At 47.0% G+C, this 13,201-nt stretch overlaps 1 protein-coding gene across 1 annotated transcript in view; it reads right to left on the bottom strand.

The window, feature by feature from the left end:
• Positions 1-823: 823 nt before the first annotated feature.
• LOC105903159 (bromodomain-containing protein 4-like) overlaps positions 824-13,201 on the bottom strand; it is a 33,484-nt gene continuing 21,106 nt past the window's right edge. Inside the window, exons 13-22 of the mRNA XM_042703533.1 lie at positions 9,658-10,215; positions 9,222-9,379; positions 8,922-9,110; positions 7,600-7,780; positions 7,000-7,088; positions 6,671-6,758; positions 4,442-4,560; positions 2,414-2,616; positions 1,845-2,157; positions 824-911 (exon numbers count right to left, since the gene is read on the bottom strand). Coding sequence (XP_042559467.1) covers positions 843-911; positions 1,845-2,157; positions 2,414-2,616; positions 4,442-4,560; positions 6,671-6,758; positions 7,000-7,088; positions 7,600-7,780; positions 8,922-9,110; positions 9,222-9,379; positions 9,658-10,215 — 1,967 coding nt within the window. The 3' untranslated portion in view covers positions 824-842. The remainder of the gene's footprint in view (positions 912-1,844; positions 2,158-2,413; positions 2,617-4,441; positions 4,561-6,670; positions 6,759-6,999; positions 7,089-7,599; positions 7,781-8,921; positions 9,111-9,221; positions 9,380-9,657; positions 10,216-13,201) is intronic.

The following is a 13,201-nucleotide window of genomic DNA, read 5'->3' as shown; positions in this document are numbered from 1 at the left end:
GGCTAATGCTGCAATGGAGGGCATAGTTAGTATGGCATGACAGTGGGTGTTAATAACACCTTAATGACACCTTCCACCCCAAAGAACACACACAGACATAAACACTTTCATACACACACACACACTCTACAAAGTACCTGAGCCCCACCCATTAGGAACCACAAACACACACTGAAGCGACACTGCCCCGACACGGTGTGTGTGTGTGTGTGTGTGTGTGTGTGTGTGTGTGTGTGTGTGTTTCTATTCGATACCCACACAAACACACTTGTAGAGTAGACTTGCTGAGTAGTTGCAATTATATAATCCCCACTTTCACTGAAGAAGAGAGAGGGAGAGAAAAGAGAGAAAAAGAGAGAGAAAGAGAGAGGGATGGTGTAATGGAGAACGAGAGAGATGGGAGTGAGGCAAAACAAACCTCTTTTTTCATCCGCAGGTTAACACTTTCATTCTCAGGGGAAAAAAAAAACATCTTAAATACAGTTATTCACTTTAAAAAATAGACAAAAAAAAAAGAAAAATCTTCTGAGATTCCAGACCGTTTGTTGTTTTTGTAAAACACCAGTTCTTTTCAGTTCCTTTATGTCTTTGTTTATTTAAACCGCACATCTCATTTTTTGGGGGTTGCCGGGGGGGGCCCTCAGGTTGCCCCTGGCGATACCAAACAGAGATACAAACGGAGAGATACTTCAGGTTAGGGGGGGGGAAAGGTAATCTGACTTTAGAGGGGGAAAAGGATTATGGACAGATAGACAGAGCGAGAGAGAGGGGGAGGAAGGAGAGATGAAGTTCTCTTTCTTGAAGTTCTCTTTCTTTCTTGAAGTTTACATTTGCTCCCTCCTTCAGAAAAGGTTCTCCTCAAAGATGGCCATGAGGTCGCTCTGGAAGTTCATGTCAATGAGGGCAGCCGTCTGATGGGGAGGGAAAGATGACAAGGGGTTAGAGACAGGGTGTGAGTGTGTGTGTGTGTGTGTGTGTATATATGTGTGTGTGTATGTGTGTATGTGTGTGTGTGTGTGTGTGTGTGTGTGTGTGTGTGTGTGTGTGTGAGAGTGTATATGTATATGTGTGTTTGGATGTGTGTGTGTGTGTGTATGTATATGTGTGAGTGCGTATATATAAGTGTGTGTGTGTGTGTGTGTGCGTATATGTGTGTGTGTGAGTGCGTATATGTAAGTGTGTGTGTGTGTGTGTGAGTGTGAGTGTGTGTGAGTGCGTATATGTAAGTGTGTGTGTGTGTGTGTGTGTGTGAGTGTGTGTGAGTGCGTATATGTAAGTGTGTGTGTGTCTGTGTGTGTGTCTGTGTGTCTGTGTGTGTGTCTGTGTCTGTGTGTGTGTCTGTGTGTGTGTGTGTGTGTGTGTGTGTCTGTGTGTGTGTCTGTGTGTGTGTCTGTGTGTGTGTCTGTGTGTGTGTCTGTGTGTGTGTGTGTGTCTGTGTGTGTGTGTCTGTGTGTGTGTGTGTGTCTGTGTGTGTGTGTCTGTGTGTGTGTGTCTGTGTGTGTGTGTCTGTGTGTGTGTGTGTGTGTGTGTGTCTGTGTGTGTGTGTCTGTGTGTGTGTGTCTGTGTCTGTGTGTGTGTGTGTCTGTGTGTGTGTGTCTGTGTGTGTGTCTGTGTGTGTGTCTGTGTCTGTGTGTGTGTCTGTGTGTGTGTCTGTGTGTGTGTCTGTGTGTGTGTCTGTGTGTGTGTCTGTGTGTGTGTCTGTGTGTCTGTGTTTGTGTCTGTCTGTGTGTCTGTCTGTGTGTGTGTGTGTGTGTCTGTGTGTGTGTCTGTGTGTGTGTCTGTGTGTGTGTCTGTGTGTGTGTCTGTGTGTGTGTGTGTGTGTGTGTACGTGTCTGCACACTCACCGCCTCTCTCTTCCTCCGCTCCTGCTCTCGCCTGCGGGCCAGCTCTCTCTGGTCGGGGGTGCTGAGCGTCTGTGCTGGGGGGGCCGGAGGTGTTGGGGCGTGGGGGGAGTTGGCCTGGGGGGGCGTCTGCGTCTGCGTCTGCGTCTGCTCCGGCCGTCTGCGCCCCTGTGAGTGGGGCGGAGGCTGAGGCGGAGGCTGAGGCGGAGGCTGCTGAGGCGGAGGCTGCTCCTGCTGCTGCTGCTGCTGCTGCTGCTGGTGGTGATGGTGGTGGCCACGGCGCGGGTGATCCACAGGGTCCTCACCGTCACGGGACCTACACACAAAGGCACACACGTAAACACACAACACACACGTAAACACGCAACACACACACATAAACACGCAACACACACACACACACACAGATAAACACGCCACACACACACACGTAAACATGCAACACACACACACACACACACAAAGGCACACACACGTAAACACTCTTGTTTCTGCACACTTTCTTCTCTCTCCCACATCTCCTTTTCTTTTCTCTTCTCTTCTCTCCCTCCCTCCCTCTCTCTCCCTCTCACCTCTTCTCTTGTTCTTTGCGTGCTCTCTCTCGCTCCTGTTCGACCCGGAGCGCTTTCTCCCTCTCCTCCTTCTCGAGGGCGGCGCGGCGGAACTGCTCGAAGCTGTCGCTGGACGAGCGCAGCTGGGAAGAGGAGGACGAAGACGAGGAGGAAGACCTGCGCGCCAGGCTGGTCCACGAGCCCATGTTCCTCGGCTTCACATCCTGACAGGAGGAATGAGGGAGGACAGAGAGAAAGAATGACGGAGTGAAAGAAAGAAGAGGGAAAGAGAGAGGAGGGAAAGAGAGAGCAGTCAATATAATATAAACCTCCACTAAATCAACATTATTGCGTGTACTATGAAGTACCAGAACTAAATCAACGTTTATGTTTTCAAGCTTTCCAGCAAAGATAAACTTTGACATGCAGGTCTGAGTGACCTTCCTGGCCTCATGGACACACACACACACACACACACACACACACACACACACACACACCTATGCAGGTCCACCACACATACACACACACACACACACACACACACCTATGCAGGTCCACCACAAACACACACACGCCTATGCAGGTCCACCACACACACACACACACACACACACACACACACACACACACACACACACCCACACCTATGCAGGTCCACCACACACACACACACACACACACACACACTAGGGCTGTCAAAATTGCTCAAAAATGACGTTCGAATATTCGCTTTAAAAAAACACATATATTCGAACATATTCGAATTTCTGGTTGCGCATTAGGCACGTCAATAACAGGACAAATTAATACAACGAGACATAACTACTTGTATAGGTAATTTTTTTTAAGTTTAAACATATTTAACAACATATTACCTACACAAAAATAAGTAAATTAACTAATGGCCAAGACTGCAGAGCTTGCACACACTCGCACTCTTTCTTTCTCCCTCTCTCTGCCTCTCCCGCACTGTCGCGCTCTCTGCGCATAGCGGTTTAAATGAACGACAACAAGGGATATGGTACCTCGGTTCCAGTGCTTCACAGAACTCCCTGAAGCCTATCCCATCCACCACACTGATCGGCCTCATGTCCTTGCATGTGAACGAAATCAATTTTTGCGTGCAGGCCTCCTGTCGTGCAGCAGGCAACGAACTTGTGACAGACGGCGCAAAATATGTATCCAGTCGTGGCTGTTTCGCTGAAGTTCCACATATTATGCCATATTCACTTGGATGCACATTTTGGAGATGTAGCCTCAAGTTGCTAGTTGTTGAATGGTAAGCTAACGCTAGCTTACATAGCTTACACACTACTTAACTGTAGGCTCAACAAGTTTACAATCAACTGCCCAAAATCCGAAATATTTCCAGACATCACTCTTTAGATTTTTGGGGGTTACAATCACTTTCTCTGTTGCGGTCAAGCAGGGTTCTGCATTTTCTGCATCTCGGAAGTCAACTGTCAGCAGTGACTCTGTGCCAGACAGTGAGACTCCTGTGACCTGTCCCTGATCTCAGGCGCGCGCCCACCCGCAAAGCAGACAGTGCTGCCGCTGTTTTTTTTTTTTTTTTACATTCGAATATTCATTTTCACATTCGAAATTCTATTTTTAACAACTATTCGAATATATATTCAAATTTAAAATATTCGTTGACAGCCCTAACACACACACACACCCCCACACACGCAGGTCCACCACACACACACACACACACATATGCAGGTCCACCACACACACACACACACACACCTATGCAGGTCCACCACACACATACACACACACACACACACACACACACACACACACACCTTTGCAGATCCACCACACACACACACACACACACACACCTTTGCAGGTCCACCACACACACACACACACACACACACACACACACACACACACACACACACACACACACACACACACACACACACACACACACACACACACACACACACACACACACACACACACACACACACACACACACACACACCCACCTTTGCAGGTCCACCACACACACAGACACACACACACACACACCTTTGCAGGTCCACCAGGCCCTTTGGGCTCCTGTTTGGGCTTGTCCTGGAGAGAAGTGGGTGGAGCTGAGGCTTCTGTGGGGCGGGGCCGAGAGTTGTCCGGTGGCCTGATGCTGCTTCCTGATTGGATGCACACATATAGAGACATCAGTACATCTGCATCAGTACATACAGACATCAGTTTATATAAACATCAGCACATATAGACACATCAGTACATCTGCAAACACGATCAATATAAACAACAACCCCCCCCCACACACACACACACACACACACACACACACACACACACACACAGACAGACACAGGGGTGCAAACTCATCAGGGATGAAAAAGGTGACAATGATGCGAGCCCCCGCGGAGGGTCCGGGGGAAAATATTCTCATATATAATAATAATATATAATAATAATATATAATAATATATATAATATATAATATATAATAATATTCATGCTCCCCGGGGGGAAATATTTTATATATAAGAACATTTTTCACATTTAAAAGTTCAATGCATCAATCTGGTGCACTTTGACAACAAAATTATGAGGCTAGATCTATGAAAAACTTTGTGCTGTTGTAAACAATTTTGTGCTCTGGTAACAGTTTCATCATAAACATTCCTGTGTTGAATGTTGCACGGGCACAGGCCAACCCAACCACCCACCCCAATACCCTCCCGACCACCCTCTCCAGTCAACTTCACCAAAGCACATTACGTCACAGATCTCCATCAGGTATTAAGCCAAAAAAAGGGCCAACTATAGGAACAGAAAATCAACAGAGGCTGCATCAGGCATGGCCTAGCTTCTTTGTGTTCTTGAAAAACTGTGACAGTGGGAACACATATTATTTTCCCTTTACATTACTCTTTGAGTGTAGCTTGTCAGGACAAGGCCCATTTGCACCTGGCTCCTGTCTCTAGTTGAGCCACAGTAATGGCATCCTCCTCCTAAAATTCTCTCATTCTGAAAACAAACTGAAGTAGGAGAGTGATACATTTGTTCAGTTGGAGTGAAGCGCCCGGCCGTAGAAAACGGGTCAGTGCTTCAGATTACATACACATAGGGACGTGCGGTCAGGGGAGGAAGAGCCTCATGAAAAGTAAAAAACAAGTAATGATAAAATAAATATTAATATGTATCTACTGATCTTTGCTTTAAATACAATTTTTGTATGATTCCGATCATTTTTATAATCAAAATCGCTGAATTTTAACCATGTCCTGTTCAAACAGAGAGGCGACTCGCGAGGTGAGGCAGCGACGAGCTGCGCCTCATCTCAGATTGTGCAATCCCTCACACACTGGGTTGAGCGCATGACTTTTGCTTTCTCATTGTTTGTAATCACTGAAATATTTGTAGACACTTTTATTATATGTTGTTTGTATCCATATAATAGGTACTCTAATGTAATGTATTTCACGTATGTGAAGAAGCTATTTAGTCTTGCTGATCTGTTATAAAACCACAGTGAAAAAGCACATAGGGGAGGCAAACCTAACCTCTGCCTCAATGAAGGGGGCGTGCGACAGCCTGGAAAATGGACTTCCAATCCAGTGAAGTGATAGATAAATACATAATGCCAGAGCTAAAAGGTTTGCTTCAAACGACAGGACAGAAGATAACTTTACCAGCTAAACTCCGGACCAAACTCAGCTGACGGCCATGTCTTTTAAGTAAATGTACATTTTTTTGGCGTTTTCACGCTTAGATTTTTCAAAAGTTACCGAGAAAAAGACACTGTACTATCCGATAACACCGTTATTGTAACCAGCAAAAATGGTTGATGTGATTTGCGAGGCGTCTGTCAGCCAACTGTCTGACTTCAGCACGTTAGCCTACGTTAGATAGTATAACGTTCTTGCAGCGTACCAACGTCACACGTTACCGTAAATGCCATCTTAAAAAGCCGCTCGAAACCAACGCTTTCATCCGAAAGACATGTCTTGTAATACACCTGTCTATTACGGCATCGAGGCAGCTACCTTCCATTTTGAACAGACCCGAAATAAAAAGCGTGCCTGTCATGGTGACATGGGGTTGGCCAAACGAACAACCTTGAAAAAAATATTCATGACAGCCTGCGTTCGCAGATTACTTGGAGGATCCCCCCCCCTAAAAATATTTTTATTGCAGATCTACACGAATCACACAAATGACCTATTTTGGATCAAAAACGGCGAATTTCGCCGAAAGGTGACGAGTTTGCACCCCTGAAACACTCACTGTGCAGGTTGGGCTTGCTGTCAGGGACGTCCTGATGAACTGGGCTGAGGACCAAGACTGGAGAGGGAGGGAACTTCTCCTCTTTCAGCTGATAACACACAGACGGACACACACCACATTATTATGCGCACACACACACATACACAAAAGGTTCCTATGCACACACCCGTCCTGTGTACAACAGCAAGCACACTCTCATATTTACAACCATAGACACACACACACACACACACACACACACACACACACACACACACACACAGGTACACACAGGTACACACACACACACAGGTACACACACTCACACACACACACTCTCTCATACTCACAGACTTCCTGTCTGGCATATCCATGGCAGGCGACTGGTTCACCATTGAGTGAAACTGGGACAGAGGGGAGGGGCTATCCCTCAGCGGACCTATCACAGAGAGGGAAGGTCCCACAGTTAAACTCTTTCAGCCAATGAAGGTCAAACGTGTATGTGTGTGTGTATGTATGTGCGCATTCATGTCTAAGTAATGTATATATGTATATGAACCTAGGTATGCCTGTGTTATTGCATGTATTTGTATGCATGCACTTGTGTGTCACCTGTGTGTAACTCTGGCTGAATATGTGTGTGTGTGTGTGTGTGTGTGTGTGTGTGTGTGTGTGTGCGCATGTCTGTACCTATATCTGTGTGTGTGCGTGTCTGTACGTATGTCTGTGTGTGTGTGTGTCTGTACGCATGTGTCTGTACGCATGTGTGTGTGTGTGTGTGTGTGTGTGTGTGTGTTACGCATGTGTCTCTGTGTGTGTGTACAGATGTGTGTGTGTGTCTGTACGTATGTCTCTCTGTGTGTGTACAGATGTGTGTGTCTGTGTGTGTGTGTGTGTGTGTGTGTCTACGTATGTCTCTCTGTGTGTGTACAGATGTGTGCAAGTCTCACCTGAGCTGTGTAGCGGAGACTCCTCCTCCTTAATGTGTGTGTGCACGGTGGCACTGTCCTCCCGCTGCTGCTGCTGTGAGTGTGTGAGTGTGTGTGTCTGGACGTGTGGCTGCTCCGTGCCCAGCTGAGAGGGCGGAGAGGGACTGAACCCCAGCGGCTGCATCAGGAGCTGCTGATCCATCTGACAAACAAGGACCAGGAAAAAAGGGATTAGGTCACTTCCTTGGTAACTGTTTATGGGGAGGAAAGGGAATTAGGTCACTTCCTTGGTTACTGTTTATGGGGAGGAAAGGGGATTAGGTCACATCCTTGGTTACTGTTTATAGGGAGGAAAAAGGGAAAACCTACTCCCCTAGTGGTTGCATTCCTATCGGAGAGCAGTATACATTGCGGTCATTACAATTAAATCCCAATGAGTGGATTTAAAATAAATAAATAAATAAATAAATAAATAAATAAATATATATTACGAAGCCATAGCAGTGAAGTTATTGAAAACAAAAATGTGTCAGTGTTTGTACAGTAATAACCTACTAACTGCAATAAGACTAATACTAATGATTACGATGACGTCACTTCCTTGGCTATTGGTCAGCAGCAGCACTAGTGATTGAGAGGCCACCTCCCTGGGTTAATGGCTATTGGTCAGCAGCAGCACTACTGATTGAGAGGCCACCTCCCTGGGTTAATGGCTATTGGTCAGCAGCAGCACTACTGATTGAGAGGCCACCTCCCTGGGTTAATGGCTATTGGTCAGCAGCAGCACTACTGATTGAGAGGCCACCTCCCTGGGTTAATGGCTATTGGTCAGCAGCAGCACTACTGATTGAGAGGCCACCTCCCTGGGTTAATGGCTATTGGTCAGCAGCAGCACTACTGATTGAGAGGCCACCTCCCTGGGTTAATGGCTATTGGTCAGCAGCAGCACTACTGATTGAGAGGCCACCTCCCTGGGTTAATGGCTATTGGTCAGCAGCAGCACTACTGATTGAGAGGCCACCTCCCTGGGTTAATGGCGAAAGGAGTAATGAAGAGGAGGACAGCTCCTCAGAGAACCATTAACGAGTAAACAGGACGTGGAGTGATGAGGTGTCAACGTCATGGGCAGAATAATCAGTGCACTTGGCATACTACCAACACCATCCTCTTCACATGGAAAATGAATTACTTATTTCTCTTGACAACAGTGTCAACTTCAGCCCATTTACCACAATATCACCACAAAAACACGAAACAAAAGAACCCCCTGCCATTGGCTCTTTTACCTAGAACACTACAAGTCCCATGATGCAACAATGGTAGGATAAAGCAGCCCCACACACCTGGTTGATGGGCAGCGGTGGGCTGGCGGGCTCTTCGTCCTCCTCATCCTCCAGCAGGGCCTGGGGGGGCTGGGCCGACACATGGCCGAGGATGGAGCTCCCCTGGTGGGCTAGAGGGGGCAACGGGGTGGGGGTGGGAACCAGAGGGGCCAGGGGCAACAGAGGCCTGAGAGACTGCTGCTGCTGAGGCTGAGGCTGAGGAAGACAGGAAGAGGAGGAGGAAGAAGAGGAGGAGGAGGAGGAGGAGGAGGGGGCTGAGGGGGAGATGGCGGAGGACAGGAGGGAGGGATGGGGAGGAGGGAGGGAGAGAGGGACAGGGGCAGGGGTAGGGGTAGGGGTTGGTGGGCTGGTTGGGGTAGGTGGGGTAGTTGGGGTGGGGGCGGAGGGGGGTTTGAGAGGGAGAGGAGCTGCACGGTGACTGGGGCGCGATGGCTGCTGAGGAAGAGTAGAGTGGAGAGCTGCAGAGAGAGAGAGTGAGGAAGAGAGAGAGAGAGAGAGAGAGAGAGAGAGAGAGAGAGAGAGGAAGAGAGAGAGAGAGATGAAGAGAGAGAGAGGGGAAGAGAGAGATACAGAGGGAGAACGAGAGGAAGAGGAAGAAAGCGAGAAGAGAGAAGAGAGAAGAGAGAGAGAGAGAGAGAGAGAGAGAGAGAGAGAGAGAGAGGATTAATGTTCTGCACCTTGAATATGAATTGGGGTGGAATTGTGAATAGGCGTGGTAATGTGGTCATTCACATACCTGGCGCTGTCATGGCCGCCGGGTGCTGGTTGAGGAAGGCGTGTGTGTCGTGCTGCCGAGGTGGTGTGTGCCCGTTGTTGCTGCTGCTACCGCCGCCACCTCCTCCTCCTCCTCCTCCTCCTCCTCCTCCGCCTTTTCCTCCGCTGCCTTTTCCTCCTCCTCCTTTTCCTCCTCCTCCACCGCCAAACTGCTGTCCCTGTGTGAGCGCCGAAGGCTGTGTGTTTGAGTGAGCGTGTGTGAGCGCGGCACCCGGCTGGGCGTGGTGCTGCTGGTGTTGGTGGTGGTGGGGGGGGCCTCCCCTGGACCGCCCGGGCGGCGCCGACACGAAGGACTGCGGGTTGAAATGGGCCAGCGGCTCGTAGCTGCTGTTGCCGAGGAGATGAGAGGGCGCCAGGGAGGGGCCGGCAGGGGGCGGGACCAACGGCGCAGGGGGGACGGCGGCGGCGGCGTTGGAGGTGGGCGGGGCAGAGTTGTGGGGAGGAGGCACAGTGATGGTCTGGGCGGAGCCTCGCTTGGCCGACGGAGCAGACGGCTTCTTCTTCTGTTTGGGGACCAGCCCTGAGAGAGGCAGAGAGAGAGAGAGAGAGAGAGGAAGGAATGGAGAGAGAGAGTGAGAGGGAAGGAGGGAGAGAGAGAGGGAGGGAGATGAAGAAAGAAAGAAAGTTCAATACATAACCGAGTGTGCTTATCTGTGAGTGTGTAAGGCAGAAATTGATCTGTCCAGTGGAAAATCACAGATGGCATTCTTCCTCTGGTAACTTCTCATTTGGTGGGGCCTGGGTGTTGGTTTATGGTGACGCCAACAAACATTCCAGAGATGCGCTGTCCCAATTGTTGATTTTCCCACCCCCTGCTGAGACTCTTATCTCAAACCTATGTGTCTGGTTCTCTCTCTGTGCTTTTCCATGCCGGGGTGAAACTAGGGCCAGAGGAATGAATGCAAGAGTGCTTAAGTGAAATATAGCATTGTAATATGATTTCTTTGTCATGTTTGGGTTCATTTTAATGGTCTCAGTCTGAGTGGGAAAATGGTCTCAGTTCTACAGCTGTATATATTAATTAAAACATAGATATCAGAGACCTGATCATTCTGGTCTCTGTGAGAGTGCAAAGGTATCTCTCTCTGGAGGGGGCTCACCCCAATTTTGGGTGAGAACTCCCTCCATTTAGTTGTTAATGTGTGATTCTCATCTTGAGAAACATCTATGGGGGTAATTATTAGGCCAGATGCAGGACTAAAATGTGTACTTAAGGGGAAGACAGTCAAAGAACTTGGAGCATTCTGTCTTCAGATCTCCCTCACATCCGTGTGTGTAATCCGTGTGTGTATGACACAGCCAGGTATGTTCATGTTCTCTAAGTGTTTTATGTTTCATGTGGTGTTTTAAAACTTATATTCTTCACTTTAGACTTGTTAGATTGTAACTGGTAGTAGTCACTTGTACCTGACGTAATAAATTAGTAATTCTGACCCACTATGACCTCTGCTGAAATTCTTAACTGATGTTTATTATGGTTATGGTGTTCCGGTAATACTGACTAGGATTTGGTTACAGACCTAGAGTGGACAACGCACTTTTTGAGGTTCCTGGCTAGAATCAACTGGACTAGACATGCTGCAGATAAACTGTTAATTGTATGATATAGGGATAGGATTGCGGACCAGCCTCTGCACTGGATCAAATGGACATACATAGAGCGGACGAGCAGTCTGGCGCTCTGTCGCTGAGCCACGGAGATCGAACAAGCTGAAATGTCCCTGTAACAGACCTGTAGGACCTCTGGGTTAGTTCAGACTAGATACGGGTTATGTCTGTGGATTTGTCAAAAAGGAATCGGCCGGCCGTGGCAAGATCCTTCAATGACACCATCCCAGTGAATAGCACGGTTATTAGTGAGTAAGGGAGGAAATTCAAATACAGACGATAGGTGCATTGAGTTGGAGGTCAGCCTACAACTCCAGTAGTAAAACTACAGTAAAAGCGAGGAGCTTAGACTGGGTTCCCAAAAGAGTGGAGTCAGACACAGAAAATGGAGTCAGATTAAGTATGAGCGTAATAAGAAAGATGCTTTAACAAATGTTACTTTTTCAGCAAAGCAAAGAGAGACGAATCCACCCGAACCTTCCAGACGCCTATTCCCTCATTGGTCTAGGAAGTTACGTCTTTACAAGTGTCTGCAAAAAAGAGTGTGTGTGTGTGAGTGTGTGAGTAGGTGAACATTTCCCTTCTCACGGTAAGGAACTTAATGAACTGTTTGCTTGCTTTACCGCAAATGCGGAAGTAAGAGACGACAGACTCCATTCATTCATAAAAAAACACACACACACACACACACACACACACACACACACACACACACACACGCATGCAGCCACACATACACAGCATCTTCCCTGTGATCGCGATACATGGACTTCAATGCTCTTATTGGTTTTGTGGGTTTGTGGTGCTTGTTTGCTACACGGTGTGAGGGCGTATTGGTGTCGGGTGTTTGGCGTTTATGCACAGACAGACACATTGTTTGATCTGCCGCGATATGACAATCATTAATACATTGTAATATTTTACTAAATATATTTCTACCGTTCCGAAATTATACTGGGTACCCACTTTATCATCCATTTTCCATTTGCATTTCGATAACATCCACAAACTGGTTAACATACATTTACTCACACTTCCTGGTGCTCTCACTTCCTCATACTAGGTCCCAATGCGAAAGTGCGCTTCACGCTGGGATAGGGAGCGAGGCATTTTCTTGCAGGGGTGTTTGTTTTGTGTACATCTTATTATGTAGTTATTATGCATTCTGGGGATATTGGCTATTGTATTAGATAGGTATTTGATTGACAATATTTACATGTTATTTTGCATACATTTACCGAATGGGTTTATTTTGTTTAATAGTATGCAAAATGTGCTATGCTTCCCCATATTCATGGGTTAGCCCTATTAGGCCAATTTGTGGCAATAGGTCTTTTTAAGAGGGTAGCTCAGTGCCCTTTGTGTGGTTGAGAGAGTAGGACAGCGTTCCTGCTGTGAGGTAGAGTTGTTCTCGAAGTAAATAATGCTACGCTACATTTTGACATTGAAAATTGTTTTGTTGAAAGTATTTTTGTTTTGTTATTATTGTTGCAATTGCTAATGCCTGCAACCTGGACAGCAAATAAATATTGATGCATTATTTAAAACGGAAACCACTGCTCCTGCAAATTCTTTTTTCACCTCCATCTCCAGTATGGCCAACATTGTGGTGTGCCAATCTGTACTCAATGGTTCAAAATTAGTATTTTTCCTTAAGTGAAATCTGTACTGCGTTAGTGGATGCCACAGGCAACATTTTGATATGTACTTGTAAAAGAAACAATATTGTGGCATTCAGCCTACAAACAGACTTATTTGTAGTCTGTAAGATCCCTTTTTGAGAGGGGCTCTTTTCTCAATCACGTGAATTCGGCTGTGTCATAATGTATTTTGCAATCTTTTCATATCGTGGTGGAAGTATTTCTCATATTTTGTACGTTTCTGTTTACAAAATGCAA

This window comes from Clupea harengus, chromosome 24 (genome assembly GCF_900700415.2).
Source record: "Clupea harengus chromosome 24, Ch_v2.0.2, whole genome shotgun sequence".
Taxonomy (NCBI): domain Eukaryota; kingdom Metazoa; phylum Chordata; class Actinopteri; order Clupeiformes; family Clupeidae; genus Clupea; species Clupea harengus.
This window is presented reverse-complemented; position numbering and strand designations above follow the sequence as displayed.